The sequence below is a fragment of the Hemiscyllium ocellatum genome, chromosome 5 (genome assembly GCF_020745735.1).
Source record: "Hemiscyllium ocellatum isolate sHemOce1 chromosome 5, sHemOce1.pat.X.cur, whole genome shotgun sequence".
In the NCBI taxonomy this organism is placed as follows: Eukaryota; Metazoa; Chordata; class Chondrichthyes; order Orectolobiformes; family Hemiscylliidae; genus Hemiscyllium; species Hemiscyllium ocellatum.
Window position 1 is genome coordinate 44,068,570 of NC_083405.1, and position 26,032 is coordinate 44,094,601.

Sequence of the window (26,032 nt, forward strand, 5' to 3'; positions counted from 1 at the left end):
GGAGCAAGAAAGTTGATGTTTTCATCTTAACCATTCAACAGGAACCTTGAGACAGACCACAAGCAAAACCTTCCCCCTCCCTTCTGCTTAAGAATGAGTTGAGGCTCTTAAGTAGGCATTAAGAGGTAGTTTAAGAACCTCCATCCTCAAGCATTTCCATTGTTGGACTGAAATGGGAGCAGTTGGGAAGGTGATGTATGACCAACTCCTGCCTCCCAATGGCTCCCACGTTGTGGATGTGGCATTAAATGATGACCATTAACTTTTAGAAGTTTGTAAACTGTTTTTCCTTCCCAATGCTGACAGACTGGCTGAGCATTTTTAATGCTTGAGTAAAGAAGGATATGTTCAGTGGTTTTCTATATTTGTGCATCTTTTAAATGTCAATTCCTACTCATTGTTGATGAAAGAAAAGCACTGACCTTGGTCAATTGTACCTGCTGCTGGTATTGCTTCTGCTTTTCCAGGAACTGTTGGTGTTGCTGCTGAACTAGCAACTGTGCCAGAGCCTGTGTGTTTTGTGGGAGTGGTGCAGAATGTGTCCGATTAAGTGGTCTGTGGCGTGGCAACTTGTTTGAGGTCCTGGGAGTTGGGGATAACGTCTCCCCCACTATTGCCAGTGGAGAATGAGCATGAAGAGGAGCCACACCTAAAATATAATACAATGATTTTGTTAACAGTTTCCTGAGTATGATATTTTACAATGTCATATTCTTCCATATTGGGGAATAATTTCCACATTGGTAATCCATGAGAACTGAATTTGATTCAAAGTTTAAAATGCATCATTTATGTATAAATCATCTCAATTCACAACACGTAATGGAAATATTTTCATAACCAAATTTCCCTAGGATTTGCCAATTCCCCAGATCCGAAGGTCAAGCCAAAAAAGATCGTGGAGACTCACACTTCCAGTTTATTCCTCTTGTTAAATAACTTTGAGCTTCTCAGTGCATCCAAGTCGTGCACATCCAGGACTGAATAAACATGAGATGCTTTGACCAAATCCATTACAGACACGTGGAACTCCAAAGATCACTCTGATGTCTGGCTCCTACAGGTCATGGGTTCAATTCCTGCACTGACTGGGGTTACCATGAAGGACTCTCCTTCTCAACCTCTCCACTCGCCTGAGGTGTGGTAACCCTCAGGTTAAATTACTATACAGGTCATTAATAACACAAAAAGGGGGAGGGGTGTCTCAACTCCTGATGAATCCCTTCTCCTCCATTCTACACGTTCTGCCAGCATTGCATCAGGCTTCTGAAGAAGGCTATCTGACTGACCACATAGTTGTCTTTTGTAATAATTGTCCCTACTGTCATACCAATAAACCTGCTGAGGCTCCAATGACCTGTAATATTGCAGTCCCTTGGATCCTTAAAGACATAAACTTCCTGTTAATTGCTTACTTTGGGAAAAAAACCATCATTCCCATGAGTTGGCATCCACCACTAATAAATTGTGACACCTACATTATGATGGAGTTGTGACCCAATGTCACCCCACGGGATTTTTTATGAACACATCCTTTTGCAACTTGGAACGGTAAAAAAATGGCCTCTCCCTCTCCTTAAATCTTCTTACAAAAATGAATACACTGTAATTGTATACTCTCACAATTAGCTTTATTAGATATGATTGACTTTAACAAATCCACTCTAGGTTTCGGTCCTACGCTACGTTTTTGCAAATGACAACCCATTTTGTTTCAGAGTCTTATCTCCATCAGATTCTTCACAACTATAATAAGGCTGACTGGTCTATCATTGCTGAAAACAAAAACGCTGGAGATCACAGTGGGTCAGGTGGCATTCATGGAGTCAGAGCAAGTTAATGTTTTGAGTCTACATGACTCTTCATCAGAGCTGATGTGAAGTGTGGAGAAGGCAGCATTTACACTGTAGTTAGTGGTAGGAAGGTAGGGTGTAGAGTGCTGGGCGAGAAAGGATGTTTTTAGTTCAGGTTAAGTGATTGGAATGTGAGAAGGGCAGAACAATGGTGTGTCTAACTGCCAAACTGGAAAGAACAGACAGTCCCGCTCGGGTGGGGGGAGGAGGGAGAGGACATGGTGACAGTGAATGTAACAAGCAAAGCTTAAAGAAAGGGAAGGAGTGGGTTCATGATTTGAAGTCAATATTGAGCCCAGGGAGCTATAAAGTGCCTGATTTGAAGGTGGGATGTTGCTCCTTCAGATTTTATTGTGATTCAGTGAAAAACTGCAACATGCCAAGAACAGACAAGTGGGCTCGCGAGCAGGACCTGTATTAAAATGACTGGCCACGAGAAGCTCAGGGTCAAGCTTGCACACAGACTAGGAGTGTTCTGCAAAGTGGTCACCAGTCTACGTTTGGTTTCTCCAATGAAGAGTAGGCCACACTAAGTGCAGCAAATACAATACACAAGATTGAAGGAGGTACAGGTGAAATGTTGCTCCACCAGGAAAGACTGTTTAGGTTCTTGGACGGTGAGCAGGGACAAGATGAAAGGGCAGGTGTTGCACCTTACATGAGAAGGTGCCATGGTGAGGTGGGGTGGTGTTGGTGGTCATGGAATGTTCTAGGATGTCCCGGAGGGAACAATCCCTGAAAACTGCAGACAGGGGGAGTGAGGGAAGACACATTTGATGGTGGCGTTCTGCTGGAGCTGTCTGAAATGATGGAGAATGGCTTTTTGACTGTGGAGGCTAAAAACTTCAAGGAGAAAGTGAGGTCTGCAGATGCTGGAGATCAGAGCTGAAAATGTGTTGCTGGAAAAGCGCAGCAGGTCAGGCAGCATCCAAGGAACAGGAAATTCGACGTTTCGGGCATAAGCCGATGAAGGGCTTATGCCCGAAACGTCGAATTTCCTGTTCCTTGGATGTTGCCTGACCTGTTGCGCTTTTTCAGCAACACATTTTCAGCTCTGACTGTGGAGGCTGGTAGGATGAAAAGTGAGAACCAAGGGAAACTGATCACGCTGCTGTGTGTGATGGGAAGGGGCAAGGGTAGAAGCATGGGTGATAGATTGGATGTGGTTGAGAGCCCTGTCAACCACAGTGTGTAGAAGGCCACAGTTATGGAAAAGGAAAACCATATCAGCAGCTGTCTTTTGGAAGGTGATGTCATCAGAACGGATACAAAGTAGACAAAGAAACTGGGAGAATGGGATGGAATCCTTGCAGGATGTTTAGTGAATGTAGCTATGGGAGTCAGTGGCTTAATGGTAGTTGGCAGTGGACAGTTTATTCCCCAAAATGTAGACAGAGAGATCAAGGAAAGGAAGAGAAGAGTTAGTAATGGACGATGTGAAAGTTATAGAGGGATGGAAATTGGAGGCAAAATGAACAAAGGTTTCAAGGTCCATGTGGGAGCATGAAGTGAGACCAAAACAGTTGTGAATGTACTGAACAAAGAGCTGTGGGAGAGCGCCAGTGTCAGACTGGAGCAAGGATTGTTTCACATAGCCCATAAAGAGGCAGGCATAACTGGGGCCAATGCAGATGCCCGTAGTCACTCCTTTGATTTGAATGAAAGGAGAAATTATTCAGTGAGAGAACACGTTCAGCCAAGTGGAGAAAAATGGTGGAGGATGGGGATTGTTCAAGTCTCTGGTCAAGGATTGTTCCCTCCAGGACATCCTAGAACATTTCATGACCACCAACACCGCTCCACCTCAGCATGGCACCTTCTCATGTAAGGTGCAACACCTGCCCCTTCATCTTGTCTCTGCTCACCATCCAAGTCTTTCCTTGACCAAAGGAGCTGTCAGGTCATCTGGTGGGGAAGGGAGGTATAGAGGGACTGGCCATCCATAGTGAACAGGGGACAGTTGGGGCCAGAGAACTGGAAATTGTCAATATGGCAGAGATTTGCAATAATTTGCTCCTACCCTTTCTGCCATTTCCAAGTTTATCACTATCCTCTTCATAGAACTATGGTGTAATATTTGAAATCCTCCAATCCCACAGCACCACACTCAGTCCAAGGAGGATTGAAATATCGCGGACAGGATCTCAAATACATCCAACCCTACTGAAGTCAGGAGCAAAGGATGAGTCATACTCAGACATGCTGATTTTTCTACTCCTTTCTAACTAGTTTATCTAATTCAATTTCTCCACTGCCTCTTCTTTTAACTGTAACACAGATATTAGATTAGATTTACAGTGTGGAAACAGGCCCTTCGGCCCAACAAGTCCACACCGACCCGCCGAAGCGAAACCCACCCATACCCCTACATTTACCCCTACCTAACACTATGGGCAATTTAGCATGGTCAATTCACCTGACCCGCACATCTTTGGACTGTGGGAGGAAACCGGAGCACCCGGAGGAAACCCACGCTGACATCTTCATCTTTAGTGAATACTGATATAACGTACTCATTTAATACCTCACTTTTGTAGCTATGCACATTTAATGTAAAGTCAATTTCAACTTAATGTAAAATATTTATTACCTGTGATCTTTATAAATTATTTACTCAAGGGATGAATGTGTAAGCAGACTACACCAGTATTTAAGATCCATCCCTAATTGTCCTGCAGAAGGTGGCCATCTGCTGTCTTCTTGAACTAAATCAGTCCTTAGGCTGTTTGGATACTCACACTGCTCAGAGGAAGGGAGTCCCAGCAGTTTCATCCAGTGATAGTGAAGGAACAGTGAGATAATTCCAAGTCAGGATGTGGTGTGGAGAAGAACCTACAGCTGGCAGTAATCCCATGTAGTTGCTACCTTTAACCTTTTAGGTGGCGGTGGTCATTAGTTTGGAAGGGTCTAGATTAGAGTGGTGCTGGAAAAGCACAGCATCCGAGGAGCAGGAAAATCAACGTTTCAGGCAAAAGCCCTTCATCAGGAAGGTTTGGAAGGTGCTATTGAACAATTCTTAGCAGGTTGTTGCAGTGCATATCAAAGACTATGCACAGTGCTGCAGCTTTATATTAGGAATGGATGAAGAGTATGTTGAAAGTGTTAGGTGAGATGCCTCAACTAGGCTGCTTTGTCCTGGATGGTATCAAGTCTCTTCAGTGTTGTTGGAGCTATATCCATCCATGCAAATGAAGAATATTCCAGCAAACACCTGACTTATGCCTTCTAGATGGTGGACAGGCTTTGAAAAGTCAGAAGATGAGTTACTCACCAGAGAATAGCCAGACCCTGATGGCCACATTATTTGGATTACTGGTCCAGTTCAGTTTCCAGTCATGGTAATTATCAAGAGATTGATAGTGGGGAATGCAGCAATTGTATTACTATTGAATCTCGACGGTCATTGATTGAATTCTCTCTTGTTGAAGACTGTCATTACTTATAACTTGTGTGGTGCAAATGACCCCACTGGAAAATGTGGAGCTGAGGGAGGCCATCTAAATATCATAAAATTCTCATGCATATCTTGAATGTTTATCCTCCCCTAAGTTTCCTGGAAATTTGGCTTCTGGATTCCAGGTTCAGGAGTATCTCATGGAAACACAGGAAAATGGGCTACTCAATACTCTACAAGTCAGAAAGAAAACAATTTCTCTGACTGAATTCTTTGGGATCCTGCATTATTCTTGTTAAGGTATACATTGGCTCAAGATCTGTATGGTACCAACAGATCCCTGTTATGGTGTACTAGCCTCCACAATTACACTAATAATACCAGTATACAGTAATTGTTCATTTAGGATGAAGTTGCTTCATCATATGGATTACTGATCGTGATGTTTGATGACCCTATCCTCACAGAAGCCATGTCCTGTAGCCTGGATCCAGTTTATTTAGGAGCCAGCTATGTCTCAAGTCAATGGTCTTCCAGTGAAGTTACAGCAGGAGCTGTCATGGAACAGTAGAGGAATACTATTCAATCACTACTTTAGCTTCCTCCTATTGCTTGTTGATAAACTTTAGATGAAACAGCTTAAGGAATGAAACTGGACAGACTACCCAGAATTGACTCAAACATTGGAGACAGCAACAGCAAACACAGCCTGTCAACTCTGCAAAGTTCTAGGGACCACCTTGGGAGTGTTGTGCCACAGAACAATTAAAAGCCTGGCATAGTCAGACATCCAGTGTCTTAACTTACAGACAGTGTCTCAGATACCACACCATTCCTGGATCTGTTCTGTTTCACCAGCAGAGGTGGCAACACAGTGGTGTACAGTCAGAATGATTACAATACTAGTATTCAATATTGATGCTAGACCCCCTGTGGTTTCATGACATCAGGTCAAATATGGACAAGGAAACTTCTATGATATATTGCACTCTCCCTCAGCTGATGAATCAGTACTCCCCCATGTCAAACACCAGAGGAAGCATGGAAAGATGGCATGGCTTAGAATAGACTCTGAGTGGGAGATTTCAATGTTAATCACTAGGAATGGCTTAGTAGCATCACCATTGACTGAGCTGGCTAAGTCCTAAGGGACATAACTGCGAGATTGTGCGAGAGTTCACGAGGGCACCAGAAAGAGTGAAAAATCTACTTGAACTAGTTGTAGCTTGGTACCTGTAATAAATGCGTCCATTTCATTATCGATAGAACTCTTCGTGGAGCTGAAATCCCATTTTCATATTGAGCATATTCTCCACCATGTTGTGTGGCATGTAAATGGAATGGGTTTTGAGCAGATAGAGCAACTCAAAACTAAGCATTCATGAGACACTGTGGACCAGCAAGACAGCATAATTGTATTCAACTGCAATCTGTAACATCATGGCCCAGCATGTTTCCCACGTTATCATTTCCATTAAGCTAGGAGATCAGCCCTGGTTCAATGAGGAAAAGTAGTGGGTTTGCCAGGAACAGCACCAGTTGTACCTAAAAATGAGCTGTCAACCTAAAGCAATATCATGCATGCTACTTACAAAACAACAGCAGAAACAGCATGTGATAAGCAGGATTAAGAATCATATCCAAGCTCTGTAATGCTCTTGTACACAGTCATGAATGGCATTGGACAACTGAGCATCTAGCAGATCAGGAGGTCTCACAACTATCAGCAACTCCAACAATGAGGGAACCCAGCACATCAGTGCAAAAGACAAAATTAAAGAATTTGCAACCATGTTCAGCTGGAAGTGCTGATTGGATGATCATCTCAGCTTCCTCTAAAGGTCCACAGTGTCACAAATCTCAATCTTCCGTCAACTCAATTCCATCCATGGAAATTCAACAAAACAAAAATTTATCACCACATGTACTTTTATATGAAAAACACAGTGAAAAGGTTTATAAGTTGCCACACCGTGGCACAGATATTAATGACAAAAGTCACACATAGTAGCAAAAAAAACAGGCAAAAATAAGACAAAGTTCAGTTCATCATAATTCAGATAACGGCTTCTGGGCTCAGGGAAATCTTAATAAGGCATGACAGATACTCTAAAGATGCAGCTGGGACAAGAATGCCATTCTGGAACAAGAACAAAGGCACTGGATACTGCATAGGTTATGGATGCTGACAGCAATCCTTGCCTACTCCCGAGCCAAGCTCTTACAGTACAGCTACAGTGGTGGCAAATAGCCTTACATTCCGAAAAATTGCTCAGATATGTTCTGTCCACAAATTGCAGGATGAATTTAACCCAGCCAATAACTGCCCTCACTTATCAGATCATCAACAAAGTATGGAAGGGCTCATCAACGGTGCTGTCCTGCACTTGAAAAGAAATATTCTGCTCACCGACACCCAGTTTGAGTTTTGCCAGAGTCAGTCAGCTCATTACAGTATCGTTCCAGACATCAACAAAAGACTGAACTCCAGAGGGGATGTGACAGCACTGCTTAACATCAAGGCCAAGCAGATTGGGAGTCAATGTGAATCAGGGGGCTTGCTCTCTACTGGTTGCAGACATACCCAGCACAAAGGAAGGTAGCTCTGGTGGTTATTGGAGGTGAATCATCTCAATCTCAGGAGATCAAGGGTAGGGTCCTAGGCTCAACTATCCTCAGCTACTTCATCAATGACCTTTTGTTCCATCATCATAGCAGGAGTGAGGGTGTTCATGGTGATGGCATCATTTGTGAATTGTCAGATACTGAAGCAACTCATGTTCAAATGCAGAAGGTTCTGGTCAAAATCCAGGCTTGGACTGACAAGTGGTATTTAAGATTCATATCACAAAAGTTCTAGGCAATGACCATCCCTAACAAGAAATAATGTAACTATTGACCCTTGACAGACAAACACATGATAATTGTTGATTTCCTCACTATTAAGATCCTGGGTGCTATCATTAACCAGAAATTGAACTGGACTAACCAAATAAATACTGTGACAACAAATCAGAGGCTAAGAGATCTCTAGTGAGTATCTCATTCCTGTCTCCCTAAAGCCTGTTCATCATCTTTAATTAATTAGTCATGACTGTGTTAAAATATTCTCCCTACTTGTCTAGGTAACTGAAGCTCTAACAATATTCAGGAAGCTTGACACCACTGAGGTTAAAGCAGCCCTCTTGATTGCCATCCTATCCACACCCTTTCACTAAGGGGTGAAAGTTGCACTCTAAGCCTGTTCAAGCTGCCCTCAGCAAATTATCACTGCAGGTCAGCCTTCCTTAGGCAACCAGCATTTCTACCAGTAGAGTGTGGGTATGCAAGAACTGGGGACACCCTTATGCCCTCTCAACCATACAATTCTATCCATTTTCTATCACTGCAATAGATGAGTTATTGACATTTTGTTTCCAAGCAATTTTTGTCCTAAATGCAAATCTGGGAATTGTATGAGAAGTAATGTACAACATTCCAGCCTTGGATTGAGCATGGACAAAAGAGCTGATTTCCAGAAGTAAGGTGAGAGTGACAGCCGTTGACATCAAGGCTGCATTTGACTGAGTGTGATATCAAGGAGCTTTAGCAAAACTGGAATCAATCGGTGTCAGGGGTAAAACTCTCTGCTGGTGAGGGTTATTCCTGGCACAAAAGAAGATGGCTGTGGTTGTTGAAGCTCAATCATCTTAGCTCCAGCACATCTTAGAGTCATAGAGATGTACAGCAAGGAAACAGACCCTTCAGTCCAACCCATCCATGCTGACCAGATATCCCAACCCAATCTAGTCCCACCTGCCAGCACCCGGCCCATATCCCACCAAACCCTTCCTATGCTTATACCCATCCAAATGCGTCTTGAATGTTGCAATTATACCAGCCTCCACCACTTCCTCTGGCAGCTCAAGAGTTCCTCAGAGGGTACTGTCCTCGGCCCAATCATCCTCAGCTGCTTCATCAATGACCTCCCCTCGATCATAAAGTCAGAATAAGAATGTTTGCTGGTGATTGCACAATGTCCAGCACCATTTGCAATGCCTCAGACACTGAAGCAGTGCATGTTCAACTGCAACAGAATCTGCACAATGGCTAGGCTTGGGCCGACAAGTAACATTCATGACCATCTCCAACAACAGAGAATGTACCTCTTGATCTTCAATGGCATCACCATTATTGTATTACCCATTTTCAAACTCCTGGGGATTACCATTCAACACAAACTAAACTCTACTTATTATATAAATAAAGTGGCTACAAAAGCAGGCCAGAGGCAAGGGATATTGCAGGGATCAACTTATTTCATGACTCTCCAAAGCCTATCCATCATCTGCAAGGTGCAAGACAAGAGTGTGATGGATGAGTGCAGTTCCAACAACACTCAAGGAACTTGATACCATCCAGGACAAAGCTGCACACTTGATTCACATCACATCTGCAAACGTTCACTCCCCCCACCACAGTGCAATAGCAGCAATATGTATTATCTACAAGATGCACTGCAGACATTCACCAAGGCTCCTTAGTTCCATACCCACAACACTGCCATCTAAAAGATCAAGGGCAGAAAATACATACGAACACCACCACCTGCAAATTACCTTCCAAGCCATTCACCATCCTGACTTGGAAATGTAGTGCAATTTCTTCACTGTCATTTGATGAAAGTCCTTGAATTCTCTCCCTAATATTGTTGTGGGTCTACTTACAGCACATGGACTGCAGTGGCTCATGGCAGCAGCTCACCAACATTCTCCAAGGTAACTAAGGATGAGTAGTAAATGCTAGCCCAGCCAACTACACCCATGTCTGACAAGGGAACAAAGTAAAGTTAAACTTAGTTTGTATCACAGACATTTTGTACACATGTGCCTTATTGTGTTCCTCTAGATGATTATGAGTCTCGCTGCATGTTCTGTAAAACATATCCCTAAGCCCAGATCATTTTTCAGATTCAACAATGAATTGTTGTGGCAGGTATATGTTAGCTGCCACTTATCTGGGTGTATGCTTCTTATCTGCTTTTAGAGTGGGTGTTACGTGTGTCAGTGAACTAGCCTTCCTGTAATATTGTAACAAACAATGCTCACTAATTTTATCAAATCCCCTTTATTCTCCACTGACCATTTTTTTTAAATATTCAAACGACATATAATTAGATTAGATTAGATTACTTACAGTGTGGAAACAGGCCCTTCGGCCCAACAAGTCCACACCGAACCGCCGAAGCGCAACCCACCCATACCCCAAAATTTACCCCTTACCTAACACTATGGGCAATTTAGCATGGCCAATTCACCTGACCCGCACATCTTTGGACTGTGGGAGGAAACCGGAGCACCCAGAGGAAAGCCACGCAGACACGGGGAGAACGTGCAAACTCCAGGATCATTTCAGATTCAAAAATATGGTGCGCTCCATTATTGGTAATTAAACCAGTTAAGAAAATAGCTTTATGTGGTAAATAACTCATGTTCTCCACCCAGAAAGCAATAAAATGTAAATGTGGTGAAATTAAAGTTGTCACTCGGTAAAGCAGAAATGCCTACTTTAGTCACAAGTACAGAATATTATAAATTAGACTCCGCTGTGAATTGCAAACAAATAGCTGGATCTGTACTGGCCTTTAGGCTTTCAGTGGTATTTTGCATGGCAAATTGTGTACAGTCAACCATCCTAAAGAATTATCTAAATGGCAACCAGCCATCTATCTCCCTAACTAATTGGATTGAGTAATTATTACTAAGCTTTGCAGTCTGAGCCTGAAGCATCATATGGAACAGTGAATTGAATGTCAAATTGGGTGCAGAAAATGAAAAAAAAAGTGAGAGAAAGAAAGAAAGATTAGATACAGAGAGAGAGTCTAAAGGACAGGGGAAAGAAAAAACAAAATAAAACACTTTCGTAAAAAGGATCTTCAATGATAATTAAGTGCTAAAGGAATGAGGCTTCACATTTGGAAAATTAATATTTAATGCCAATAAGCTTGGTTGACAATAATCACAGGAATTAATAGGAATTACACAGACAAGGCCCAACATTACCATATATTCTAGTCCTTATCTATGAAGTGTGCATGAACTGCATATCATTCAATGTATTTGAGCCTTCAGACAGACAGTTTTTAGTGGTGCAGGGCATTTTATACAGCAACCATCAGACTGTTAAGTTTAATTGCACTTGTGCAGTTGCAAGAGATTGCTGTCCAATTTCAACATACACAAACAAGTGAACATGTTAGCTTTACTATTATTTTAGTTGCAAAACCCTAGTTTTCCAATTATCTTGCTTTATCAGTTGAACTATGACAAGCTGTTTAGCAACTAATATCCAGAGTCAACGTTTGTTGCTTTTAAAATGGACAATGTCATCTAAATGATAAATTAAAAGAAGGAAGATTCTGTTTGTCATGCTTCATAAAGATCGGCCACATGGTGGAATGATGCCTACGCCATTGCTATGAAGAAAGACATCAAAACCCACTCAACAAGAGGGGCATACTGTATCTGATTAATGAATTCCATAGCTGCTGCAAGATTATTACCATATTAAATACTTTTGGCAACCATTCCATGAAAGAAGTCAATCGCACGTTAGTGACTGACAATGTGCAAGTAAAAGAGCATTCCTATTCATTTCTTCTGACTGGTACTTTAAAGAAAATAATACTTTGATCTTGTATCCAGTGATGCCAAAACAAAAATTAAAAACTGATGTCAAATCTTTGTTTGAACTGGTATTTATAGACAGTTTTTTTCAGTTACTTTCAGATTTTTTTTTAATGACAGCAATCACTTAAAGAAGTTGAGTCTGGATTAAACCAAACACAGCCCTGAGTACTTAAAGCTGTTCTAAAAATGCTCAATGCCCCCATAACTTTGATTTGAGCAATGTGTTTATAGTAGAAGGGTATAAATGTACTGCAGAGATCCTGAAACTTCCGCTTCATGATTGAAGTGTTCTACTGAAATGACAGCTCAAAGATGTGCGGGCTGATTTCCAGACTCATATGTTTGAAGGAATTGGAGCAGACATTTTCCTCTCCCTTTGCACAATACATTTTCAATGTAATTTTTTGATCAGGCTATATTTCAGTATAGTAGAATTCTTACCTGCTCTTAAAAACTTGAAATCATGGAATCAAATTATCTTCTGAATATCCCTGGCCTATTTCAAATTGTGAGGCAGACAAAGGGGTAATATGAAAAGGCTGGGGAGGCCATGTCTTTATAACACCACAACATTTTACTAGCACAAAAGCTACTGGTGTGACTATCACTTAATGGCCACTTTATGTCTTTGTAGAAATTTTACCAGTGGACATTATTCTGATGGCTTTCCAGTGGCATCAGACGGTACAACTATCCTAGTTGATGGCAACCATACAATTCATCTGCTCCGACTGAGCCCTTGCAAATGCTGGGACATGTCTGGCTGGCCCCAGTTCCTTGAGGACTGCTTGCCACTCAGATTCTCTCATCCTGGAGCTGCACCCTCAGCAATGGCCACCATTAGGGGTGGTGCCGCTGGGGCTATTGAGTTCCATCACTCTGATTGGGCTGGCAGCTCTTGGGGTGGGACTGTTACCTACAATTGGATGGTGACCCTAGTGACAGGTTGCTAAGTGGCCACCACTAGCAACATTTTGCCTCCATGTCTCACAGTTGCCAGCTTGGAGTTAGTTCCCAATTACAGCCCTGTAAAATTCAACTGCTGCTGCTTTGAGATGTATATTGGGACATGCCAGGTAATAACTGAACACTGTTATAATGGAGGTAAAATAAAACAATCAATTTCTGGTTTCAATCATCTGATTTTTAATAACTGGGTCCTTTTATAGATTAAAATGATTTTAGAAAAGATATGCACAAATTGTGAAATGTAAGTCTGTCAGCCTCTCGAAGTCATGAGACAAAAAATAACTGCAGATGCTGGAGTCCAAGGTAGACAAGCAGGAGGCTGGAAGAGCACAGCAAGCCAGGCAGCATCAGGAGGTGGAGAAGTCAGCGTTTTGGGTGACCCTTCTTCAGGGTTGTGGTGGGTAGGTGTAAGGGAAGCTTATATTACACCTACTCCCAGTCCTGAAGAAGGATTACACCCGAAATGTCGACTTCTCCACCTCGTGATGCTGCCTCTCTTGCTATGCTCTTCCAGCCTCTTGCATGTCTCACTGTTATGAGGTCATAATCGAAGGAAATCTACTATAAATGGATCAGGAAAGCAAATAATAGAGTGCTAGCCACTAAGGGTTCCTTTTCTTGGTTCTATTTGCTAAATTTCCCATCTCTGCTTCTTGTGGTGATGGGCACTGGAGGGTTGGTGGGAGGGAGAGTGTTGGAATGGAAAGCTAAGACAAGGATACAAAATGTTATTAGGACCACTACAGTGAACACTACAAGCCAGACTACACTTGCAGGATTCATATTATAGTTTTCAACAAATTTATTTTTAAACAATGGTCTACACTTGCTTTCTTACACTTTGTGATATATTAAGAATTGAGACTGTGTCTCCTGAACTGCCTGTTACATGGTTGGCAAAAAATCCAAGATACAACCTGCGTCAGATGTGGCAATGCCCTGTGATAAATACCCTGTAATCTAGCCAATGTCTTTATGTTGGACAAATATTTGTGGGCACTCATCCAATTTATCTCTGAAGGCAGGAATGAGGTCAATTTAAGCCTGCCTGGAGTATTCACCAGTAAAATGAAACTAGACACAAGTCCAATTGGAAATTAGAGCACAAGGTCTTGACAATAGCATTTTATGGCCAGACTGCAATTAAACTCAATGATCTTCTGGGAAGTGGTCTTTTCAAAGCTGCCAACAGTTTATGTTACAAAATGCTTTGTGTACTCTCAGATGACTGCATCAACTGTTTGTATTCAATCAATCATTCTTCTGCTAGCCAACTCTGTAACTTTTCAATCACTGATACATACTGCTACTTCTGAACATCAGTGATGGAGGGATGGAATGTTTGTGGATGCGGTGCCAATCAAGCAGGCTGCTTTGTTCTGCCTAGTATTAAACGTTTTCACGGAGAGGGAGGTGCGTGTATGCAATGAGCTGCCAGAGGCTGGAACAATTACAACATTTAAAAGGCATCTGGATGGGTATATGAATAGGAATGGTATAGAGGGATATGAGCCAAATACTAGCAAGTGGGACTAAGTTTATTTATGATATCTGATCAGTTTGGACAAGTTTGACTGAAGAGTCTGTTTCCATACTGTGTATTCTATGACTCTAAGCTTCTTGAGTGTTGCTGGGCCTTTGAAATACCCACCCAGAGTACATCTGTGTCCTTATCACCCTCAGTGCTTCCTCCAAGTGCTGTTCTACATGGACGAGTATTGATTAACCAACTGGGACAGGGGGGACAGGGGAGTCAAGGTTCGACATGAGGTTTCTTCCTCATGTCTGACCTGATACCATGAGACTTTGTGGAGTCAGGAGACATGTTGAGGACTCCTCTATGTTAAGCTGATGCTTACCAACTGTGTATCTCTGACATACCTAACAATTCAGACATTGTCTGAAAGGCGTGATTCTGTAACTATGACTATAGCAGACTGTTGCTTGACTAGTTTGTGCATCAGTTCTCACCAGCTCTCAGATGTGACTAAACATGACTTTGTAGGGTTAAGAGGGTTGCATTTGTGACATTGTTCTGTGTGATGCCTTAGTCAATGATTAGACTTACAGTGTGGAAACAGGCCCTTCGGCCCAACAAGTCCACACTGACCCGCCGAAGCGCAACCCACCCATACCCCTACATTTACCCCTTACCTAACACTACGGGCAATTTAGCTTGGCCAATTCACCTGACCCGCACATCTTTGTGACTGTGGGAGGAAACCGGAGCACCCGGAGGAAACCCACGCAGACACGGGGAGAACGTGCAAACTCCACACAGTCAGTCGCCTGAGTCGGGAATTGAACCCGGGTCTACAGGCGCTGTGAGGCAGCAGTGCTAACCACTGTGCCACCGTGCCGCCCACAAATGCTGGGTGATCCATTCAGTTTTAAGGCAGTTTACTTCCTATAATGGATCACATGAGCATTTATGACAATCTGCGTAGGCTTACTGGTCATCATTAGACTTTTAATTCCAAATATGCCATGTTTGGTTTTAAACTCTGTCTTAGCTTATTGCTTTGAGCAACATTGCTGCTAGGCCACCACCTTCTCTAGGTTCTCCTAAACTGTTAATGGTGGGGTACTGTGATTGTCTTTTTAAGAGGTGTAGTGAGTGATGCAAAGTCCAGAGGTGCTGTTTTCTTCTGCAATACTGAATATTGTGGTTGATTCTTGAGGAATTCTTCAGAGAAACAGAATAAAAAGTTTTGCTAGCTTAATTCAGCTCATTATAAGGTACTTCAGAGTAATTCATTACCAATCATGCTGTGCTATTGTAGCGTAACTTGCATATATCAGTGGATGAATTATGGAATACTGGGAGAAAGAACAATAGGAAAGGTAAGAGGAAAACAAAGCTAGTAGGAAGCTATTGAATTCACTTGTCCACATGTTCTGTAAGGTTTCTAGCCAGGAGTCATTCAAACAAATTTGTTTAAGAACATAAAGTTGCAGGCATGTCTCTTATTGTCTTGTCTTCAGAGTTGCAGAGTTCATTGTGTTCCAGAACTCAATATCAGTTATAAAAAATGAGCTGCAATAATTTGTCATGCATGAGATTCTATGTTAAAGTTCACTGTTAAAGTTTGCAAGTGATCGCAATCAGATTGTAACAGGGTGATAGGAAACTGAAGTTTTTTTTCTGGTGCTGTGGTAGCATTCCTACCCCCTGAATCACGGAGGCCTGGGTTCAAGTCCCACCTGCTCCAGAGGTGAGCAATAACATCCCTGAACAGATTGATTAGGAAAAATAGATTATGGGGAGGTAATGGTTTAGTGGCATTTTCACTAGACTACTAATCCAGAGACTCGGCTAACGTTCTGGAAATTTGGGTTCGAAACCACGTCAGATGGTGAAGTTTAAATTCAATAAGGAATCTGGAATTAAGAGTCGAACGATGACCAGGAAACCATTGCTAATTGTTGGGAAAACCCATCTGGTTCTCTGATGCCATTTAGGGAGGAAATCTGTCAGCCTACCTATTCTGGTTGATATGTGACTACATACCAACAGCAATGTGGTTGACTCTTTATTGCTCTATGGCTAATTAGGGATGGGCAATAAATCCACACACCTCATTAGTGAATAAAACAAAATTAAAGGAACTGAGTTATTCATACTTTACTCAGATATATTGGGAAGAAATCTCCTTGTCTTAAGTTGATTGTTCATCAAACTTTTTTTCTTGGTGGTTCCAAATTCCTGTGAATTTTGTACACTTGGCTGAAAGCTCAACATAAATATTTAATTAAGCTAAACTTGAAAGGTTTCCTGTCCATTGTGCAAACCATTGTTCATAATGCTGGTTGAAATTAGCTCCTGCCACTTATGGGCTGAGACCTGTGAATGCGAAAGGTTTACATTATTCTCATTAGGTCAACTGTTGAGTGACACGTGGAAGTTGCAACTTGACCTTAAGACTGAGGCCTCTGTATCAATAACACTTTTGACACTGAGACAATCTGCTAGGTCATCAGGCAGGGTACAGTTACATTTTAACACAGCGTGTCTCCCCATGGAGAGATGGTTAAGAAACTGTTCTTGATGAGTGCTACCAATGCTGATAAAATATCCTTTTCTTTACCTATGGAGTAAGATGCAGGTACCAAGTGTTCAACTTGGCAGATGAAACCATGTTCCCAAACCCTGTCCACCTCTTTCTTGCCTGAGCCTGCAAACTCAAGCCGGTAGGATCCTTGACTTAATTTTGACAAGTTTCCACATCTCTTCTTCTTTCGGGGCTGCTGTAATCCCAGTAACAGTCACCACTCAAGGTGGCGCTGCTGGGACAAGAGAGGGCCAGGCTGTATGATTGGCTAGCAGCTCTCAGATGCAATATTTCCTCAAATAAAATCCCAGCTGATGTTCGTACTAGACAATTCAGAGCTCAGACAGGCATCTGGCTTGATAGATTTCTTTTTATCTTACATGGTGGTCTTTCACTGAAACATATGCATGCAATGCTAATTTGATTTTAACAATAAAGGAGAAAGTTATTATGCAAAACAGATGAAGATAAAGTAGAACAAACCAAACTATTGATGTTTAGCACAACTTGAAAGATTTCAAAACAGACAGCAAAATGCAACTCTATCTATCACAACACTATCACTTTATAGTACTCAAATAGTAGAAATTGCTCCCTTCTCTTCACAACGACAGGTTTGACTGAACAGTTTCTTTTAATTCCCACACACGAGTTTCATAGTTTTTAGAATAATCTAGAATCTCTATAGTGTGGAAACAGGTCCTTCGGCACAACACACACATCCCTGAACACTATGGATAATTTTAACATGGCTAATTCACCTAACCTGCATATCTTTGGATTGTGAGAGGAAACCCACGCAGACATGGGGAGAACGTGCAAACTCCACACAGTCGCCCAAGGCGGGAATTGAATCTGGGTCCCTGATACTGTGAGGCAACAGTGCTAACCACTGAGCCACCACCCTGCCTTCCTTGATTATTCACACAATTGGACTTAAACTTTTTTTTTAGCTGTAAAAACCCCCTTTAGATTTCTAACCAAAACCATTTGTTCTGGAATTTCAAACTAAAATCCTTATATTGAGGTAATTCTATTTCCCAAATGTTCTGAATTAACTCCTTTCTCCAGAAGGAACTGTTCTTACATCTGATTTCAGCCAGGTATTCTGTGTGCTAAAACTAAAAGCTTTCCAATTTAAGAGTTTTCCTAAGCAGAATAATCTAAATTGAAAGCAGGCTAATGCCATACAATGTTTGCTCTTCCCAAACGTATAACTTTCACAGTACAAGCAAATTCATATTATCATTCCAGAACAGCTACTCTCTGGCACAGACCAGTTTGAAAATCATTCATCCAGAAATACTGACCAGTTAATTATTAAAACCCTCCTATACATAGACTAAAACACACATGCCTCTAGTTCAAAATCCAAAGATTAAATAAAATTATATTGATATAATAAATGACACACAGTACATCATACCTCAGAAATGGGAGATGGCATCTTACCACAACAGCCTGATATCTGTGAAATGGATGCTGGACAAGCCAGCCAGTGAGTATGGGCTTAATCCTAACTTTTACATTGAGGGACAAGAAATTAAAATTTTCAATATGAAAATCAATCTAATGTTTTTTTTCCCCAATTTTATAAAGGACTTCATTACCAAACAACCTGCATTTCCAATCAGAACAAATTGGTAGTTATTCTATGTCAACAAACACACAATTAGAAATAATCTAAAATGCATAAATTCCTTTCATTTTAGGTCATTGCATCTTACAGGAACAGAAATCAGACAGCTCTGAGCTCTTGGTGGATTTATACCAACGTTTTAAATAGTAGCACACAATGATTTAATCCAACAAAATATTCCAACTGCACTTCTTTTCTCTCAGTTCTTACTCTTTATGTAAATCACTAAGGTGTCAGGTCTCCTGTTGGCGAATGGTTCCTCAAGGTGTATTGAAAATATATGTTCCTCTTGATGTCTAGTTGCAAAGCATTACCTGCTGCAACATAGACAGCAAAGTCCAATGAAAGTTTGCATGCCTATAATAGAGTATTCCAATTTTCCTTCTATTAATTCAAATAGTTTGATAATTGGATAGATTGTGTCATGTGTTTGCAACAAATGCACCTCTTTTTCCATTCCAAACTACACTCAGGGACTGAAGAGTTAGACCAGCCCCACCCCAACCCCATTGAATTTCACTATTCCCCAATATCACTTTCATTGCATTTGACCAATCTGTAGGAGTATTTGAGAAGGTAACACCAGCTGTGAATAAAAGGGAACTGGTTGATGAACTGCACTTAGGTTTATAGAAGCATCTGATAAAGTGCTAATCAAAGATTACTAACAAAGATAAAAGCTCATGGCATTTTTATGACCTCACGACCCAAATCGTTATGGGGAACATCCAGTTCGTATTACGACCAGATTCTGAACAGGAACCTGATTGGATAGATCTTTTAACTGAGGTGATGTTTTGCGAAAGAGAAAGTACACATTGTTGAAGTGTTTGCTTTAACAAATACAACAAAACAACAAGAGAAATGGAGGTAAACAAGGGAAGAGGAGAACATTTTATTCTTTTATAGCAGTTTCAAATATTCTTAAACACATAATGGAAATGATCCAAGCATGGGAGAGCTGACCAATATTGTTGCAATTCCAAGAACATCCAGTACTGCACTTCAAACAAGGTCCAGCACAGTTCAGTTCCAGCAGAGAGATTTTTCTGTTTGTTTTAACATTTTGATGGGCTTGAAGTGATCAAAATGTCAATGCATCTACTGTAACTGTAAATGGTTCTTTCATAATTATTATGTTCCTGACTCAGTTACCATTCAGGGCTTTATCATTTCTGGTACAGCTCTTTTTCTTTACACTTCAAACACTTCACTTTTATACTCATTGTAACCCAACACTTTGGTCTGGGACTAATAGTGCCTGTTTAATCCAAAGATTATTTTCTTACTTTAAAATTTCCTTTCTTAGGAATGCTGCTTAGCACACATTACTTAATTGAAAGACTTCTTATCACTCTGATGTGTAATGCATGCTTCTGTCTTGAATAACTTTCCGGCTCAGGCTCAATCAGTCTGGAATGTTCTCCCCCAAAGTCTGCTGGGTGGTTCCCTTGGATCTCTGGATAACTTCCTCCCACTTAGAATTATGGGTATTGTAGGATTAACCCTCAATTGCCAAATCCAAACACAGTCAAACCCACGTGTCTAACCCAGATCTTCAGGAACCCAAACTCACATCAAACACCAAAGTACCATGCACAGACAGAGACAAAAGATGTGTGTGAAGTTGAGTACTGGCCTCTGTGAGCCTACAATGGCATGACCTCCATTTCTCCCAGCTGCACCTGCCTTCTCCTGCCTCATTCTTGGCTGTTGCACATTCCCCTGCAACCTCTAGGTCAGACTGACTCGAACACCCATGATTATAACATAACTGTTGACAGTGCAGTTAAGTGTCAATGGATTTGCTCACTAAAGTCAATATTCAAATATAAAACAGATAAAATCCGAGGAATGGTCATGAAATTGGCTAGCAGCTTAACAGAACAAACCAGTAAACAATTGTAAGATGTAGTTAAGCCCTTTAAATAATACACCTGCAGGAATTTGTTACCAGTTTGTAGCACGATAATCCAGCAAGTAAGGTGTAGAGGTAGCGATTTTCACAAAAGTGTCACGAAAGGATATTAAAATGGATTTCTTAAGTGCTTCTAGAAACTACCTTTGATGTCAACTGTGTGATCTGATTCTGTATGCTTATAAGAGCACCCAGTTTAAGTCTGTAAAACAGGAGCAGTGTTGACTGAATTTCTAAATTCTTGAAGTCTTAATTAACCAACTGAGAAAGCCAGTGCTTTTTGAAAATAAGTCTTACAAGATATGAGACCTTTTCTGTGAAATGCGAAAAAGTTCACAAGCTCATTTTATGCAATTGAGAAAATAGGCAAGCCTGTGGATCCATTTATTAAGAATATACCTTCCACACATTATCTCAGGAATGGAGTAGGAGAGACTTTCTTTGTGTACTCTGTATAAAGAAACAAACAAAACACTTACCATTCCATTAACCAAGGTACCGTGCTGAAATCTCACTTACAGGTGAACATTTTGAAGCATGTACATTTGGTTCAGAATTATGAATACTTCTAAAATGTTTCCCTTTATATTGAAGTCCTTATGTAAAATTGATTCTCACTCGAACAGAAAAAAATCTCAGCAAATTCCAAACTCTCAGTTAGAATCCAAAAGTTTCACTTGCAAATACAACTCACCCGTTGTGAGAGGACTCTGCTTTCGAACCTGTTCCATCAGAAGCACATGTTGTAGCAGGGCATGATGGGTGCTGTTAACCTTCCCATCAAAAGGAGCAGTTGGTAAATAAGCAGATAAGGGAGTTCCTCCTCTGAACTGTCCAGTAAGGGCTGTCATTCCCTGGATGGCGTGTCTGTCAGTATTTTGATTTGTTGTTGAGGCCTAGAACAAATGATTATCTATAAATGAATATTTAAGTCACGATTACACTGTACATGTAACTTCACTGGGTTTGTTTTCTTTGCCAGTGAATTAATATCTGAAAAAATTATGGTGTATTTGCTCGTTCTCCCTACAGGGCCATTTGCCTCACCCCAATCAAGCAAGCAGGTTGGGGAAGATGGTCTGTTCTTTGGAAGCTTCTGGTGCTATGATGGTAGACCAATCTCTCTTTCAAGGCTGGATTGAACAGCCACTGAAAGGACTTTACAAACCGGTCTTCCTGACAAATAGCAAGCTCTTGTTTCCAGGGCTGTAACTGACCTTATTCCCTCTATCAGTGTTCACCCATGAAAGACCCAGTCTCCTCTATTTGAAAATCCCGATTATAAGGATTCCATTGCTCCAAATGCAAACTCAATCTACAAATACATTCAACAATTCATATAAAAAGTCAAAAATGCCATTATTTAACTTTGTCATTATTTCATAATTTCAAAGATAAGATAGGTAAGGCCAAAATTGGAAAAGAAGATTGACCATGGGTACAAAGAGGATTTACAATTAATGATTAGTTATTATGCCTTAGCATTGAAGACTAATTTCCTCTATAGTGTATGTGTGAAGTAATGTCAATGAATTGTAGGCTGAATATTCATTTGTGATTCTCAATCCTGTTACTGGTAGTAAACATGGGTCAGGGTTCTATGTACACAGAATCAGTACAAAAGAACCATTTTGAGGAGGCAGTCAGTAAAATGAGCCTCTCTGAATGTTTGTCTAATTAAAATGATGGAGCCCCAAGGAGACCTTCCAGCACTCAGATCAGCAGAGTGTTACCATAAGTTAGAGTCACTCATGGAGTTATGGCAGTGAGAAAAATTGAAGCATCCTCTGAATGTCAGGCCACAGTGTTGAAATTATCACTGCATGGGAGTAACCCTCCACTGGGAGACTGGAGGCGGCAATTGTGGTTCGACAATTAACATGATTCTCATTGTGGATGGAATACTATCTGAAGACCCCTTCCCCAGTGTGCTCACCCAGACACTACCTCCATTGCATGGCCATGATTCAGTCTTAGTGAGAGGCCCACATGCCGCTAAAACATTCCACTTGGCATGCTTAACCTTAATGAGCTCTTTGGTTGGCCTAATAGGCTGACAACATTTGTGGACAGATGGCAGCCACCCACTGATCCCTCTGGATCAGAAGTGGCCTGCAGTCAAGATTATGAGCGAGATCAACACTGGTGGTGCCTGTGGGTGGGGCAAAGAGTGGGAATTTCAATCTTCCTCCACATCGATTTATATATTTAATCCATGGTTGTTGGCATTGATCTGACCTGAATGTTTAGAGTTTCATGCTACATAAGTCTTGACACTGATCGCTGTCGCTGACCCTAAATAATCTGTCCTCAACAAAGGCCTAGTTTATCACCTTATGCCCTCATCTCAATGAACTTCAAGCTTGGTTTGACTCTCAGCTCTTATTCTTTCACCTGTCTCCATGTCTACGTCTTTAGTCGCAGACCCAACCCTGCCCACGTCCTTCTGCACCCCCTCACCCCATCCCAGTTAATGAACTCTTATTGTCCAATATTCCTCTTTATGTGGATTCCTCTCTGTGGCATCTTACCTTCTCTTGAACCATGAGATTGAACATTTCAATTACTTTGCTCATCCCACTCATTCCAATCTAACTTTCTCTAAACTTGAAGCTTCCCATTCTTTCCAGTCCAATCCTGACATCATGAGCAAAATTGCTGACAAATGTACTGCTGTTTTTCCCTGATGTATTGATCTCTAGCTAGCAGAGGCTGGAAACCAACTCTCTGATGTTTCGTCCCATTGCCTCTGGATGTTAACCCGACTAACAAAGATCAAGACATGTTTCCAAGCCTGCCACTCAGCTTATTTTCTCTGTGGAAATTGGCTTCACAGCCCCCAACCTTATAACCTCCTCAATCACACACATCCTGCTTCTAACTCCTTTCTAAAAATCTGGAAACAAGGTCATCCTGGTTGGCTTATTATTTTGGCCTGTTACGGCCCCAGTGAACTTAGTTTTTCCTGTCTGAACTTCTGCTCTTGCCCCATCCATTCCCTCTAGAAATATGATATGGTTTCCATGTCCTCAGCTTTCACTCCACCAGCCTCTGTGTTCACTTAATCATCCTGTACATTTTTCTGCCACGTTCAGCATGACACTGTGTAGCAGAAAACACAACTCCCCCTGCTGTACCTTTTCAGTGTTCCAAAGGGACCATTCCCTCCACAACATGAAAGCAACACACTGTGGGTATTGGAGATTTGAAAAAAAAAACAGACAGTGCTAGAGAAACTCAACAGGTCTGGCAGCATCTGTGGTGAGAAAAACAGAGCTAACATTTCAAATCAGTTCTGAAGAAATCATATCAGACTCATAACGTTTACTCTGTTTCTCTCTCCAGAAATGCTGCCAGACATCCTGAGTTTGTTCCAGCACTCAGATTTTTATTCCTTCCTCAATATTTTGGTCACCTAACCATCCCTCCCTTGCCTACTACCAATATGTGTAAACATAGAGAATGCAATGCTTGTGCTTTTACATCCTCCTTTCTCACCTCCCTTATCCCTGGATACCCCTTCTGAGTGAAAGAGGGATTTACTTGTACTTCTTTCAGTTTAGTCTTTTGTATTGACCGCTCTAAGGGTAGTTTCCTCTATCATGGGGAGAACAACATAGACTGTTTTGCAACACACCTCCATTCAGTCTGTGAGTACAACACCAAGTTTTCTGTTGCTAATCATTGTGATGATCCACCTTGTTCCCATTCTGGCTTTTCTGTTCTGCTCCAGTGTCCCAGTGAAATTTAACACAAGAAGCATCACTTCTGGACTCCATAATTCAGTTCAAATTTTCAGATCATATCCTCTGTCTCCATTACATTTCACTTTATTTGGTTAGTTTAACATTTTCTTTCTTTATTACTTCATTTTGTATTCAGGTGAATGCCATGCACCACCTGGAGACAGACTTTCCCTTTTCTCCATTCCTGTTCTCCATTTCAAAACCTATCACATGTCTATCATTCTTCACTTGGATTGAATGATCGTTAAACTGAGATGTTAACTCAGTTTCTTTCCACAGCTGCTGCCTGACCTGCAAACTGTTTCCAGCATTTTCTGTTTTGATTCTTGGCACATATCTTTTGATGTGAGAAGATTGTACATGAAGGATAGACTTCTCACTGGATTCAGGAATTAAAACAGACATTGTAAGACCGAGAAATTGAAACTGCATTGGGTGTTCACTGTCTACCTCCTTACAGGGCATCTGACAGCTACAAGGGGTCTGGTGTACACTACACCTGCCTGAGTTAGGAAACTTTAAATTTGGGCTGCGTTGGGCTATTTAATTGGTTGGACATAATTCCAAAACAGATTCATGCCATGTATGTCACAGTGTCAGTAAACAGGGTAAAAAGCAACAGTGAAAACTACAAGATGTTGGCAACTGGTATCAGAACTATCACCCTGTGGCAAAGTAAGGAAACTGCTGCAGGATCTTTCTGGATTGCTTGCTTTCAATCTTCAGGCTTCCCCCAGCACCAGGAACATTCACTCTGGTCCTAGAGGTCCAGACATCCTCTGTTGCAATCCTCTGTTCCAACTGCTATAATACTACCTGCCATCTCATTACCATTATGACACTCAATACATTCAGGAAGACACCCAATGAGTAACAGTAAATCTCAACTTGGGCTGAGGGTGTAGGCATGATAATGATGGTCTCTAGCCAGTGCTATGCCTGGGAACTGAGCATCTTGCAAATGCTGGGGAAGGGAAAATCACCTCTATTATCTGAATAATTCTTTATTTGTCGCAGAGATCTTACCAAGTCTAAAGTTCCTGGATATATTTTTTGTTTTTTTCTTTTTTAAAATAATACCCTTCTCAGAATTCTTTATTTCATATAAGCTGTAGATCACAAAAAGTGAGTGGGCGGACCATCTCCATGCCCCCAGTGATTCTCTTTGAATCAGTCACAGAGACACCACCCAGGAATTATTCACACTCATATCCTACGGGGAAGCACCTGGTCTTTGCTCAGTAATTTTTCAACTAAGATTAAGATCTTAGATTCATGAGAAACTGTTGGCATAGATCTCATTATTCAGTGGCTTAATACCAGAGATGTAATTTTTGGTTTAAGCATAGCAACACTATCATAATGGCTGACCACAATCCTGCATGCTTCATGGGATTGTTATGTGCTTCAACCAATGTAACTGATTAAAGAGATTAAGCAACTTTAGGCCTGTAATTATTACATACGTTGATGTGGGAGGAGGCAGATGAGGCAGTTGGAGCTGGGAGACCCAGAGTAATGTTGGGTAACGATGGTGATGTGTAGAGATTTAGAGCGTTCACTGATCCATCCCAAGTCAGAATCCTGCGATGTGGCAGCAACTGCTATTGAGAAGAAGAACTGTTAAAATTACTCATCACACACATTGTTCAATGTTTCAATTTACTTCTGTGTGAGACATTGGTTACAGCATATGATGGTGTTCAAGCAAAACGGGAAGTCCCAGCATTTGGAATCCAGATGCTGTTCATTCTGTTTCTAACACAACTACTCAGAGCTGTGTCATCTCCCAG

General features: G+C 41.3%; 1 protein-coding gene across 16 annotated transcripts in view; it reads right to left on the reverse strand.

Annotated features, from left to right (window-relative positions):
• The window catches only part of LOC132815678 (histone deacetylase 9-like), a 766,519-nt gene that overhangs the window by 260,129 nt on the left and 480,358 nt on the right, over window positions 1–26,032 (reverse strand). For 15 of the 16 annotated variants that reach the window (XM_060824722.1, XM_060824725.1, XM_060824717.1 and 12 more), the window contains 3 exons: window positions 25,706–25,843; window positions 21,188–21,389; window positions 423–649 (listed from right to left, as the gene is read on the reverse strand). In XM_060824722.1, coding sequence (XP_060680705.1) covers window positions 423–649; window positions 21,188–21,389; window positions 25,706–25,843 — 567 coding nt within the window. The remainder of the gene's footprint in view (window positions 1–422; window positions 650–21,187; window positions 21,390–25,705; window positions 25,844–26,032) is intronic. The other variant, XM_060824713.1, reaches the window with a different exon arrangement.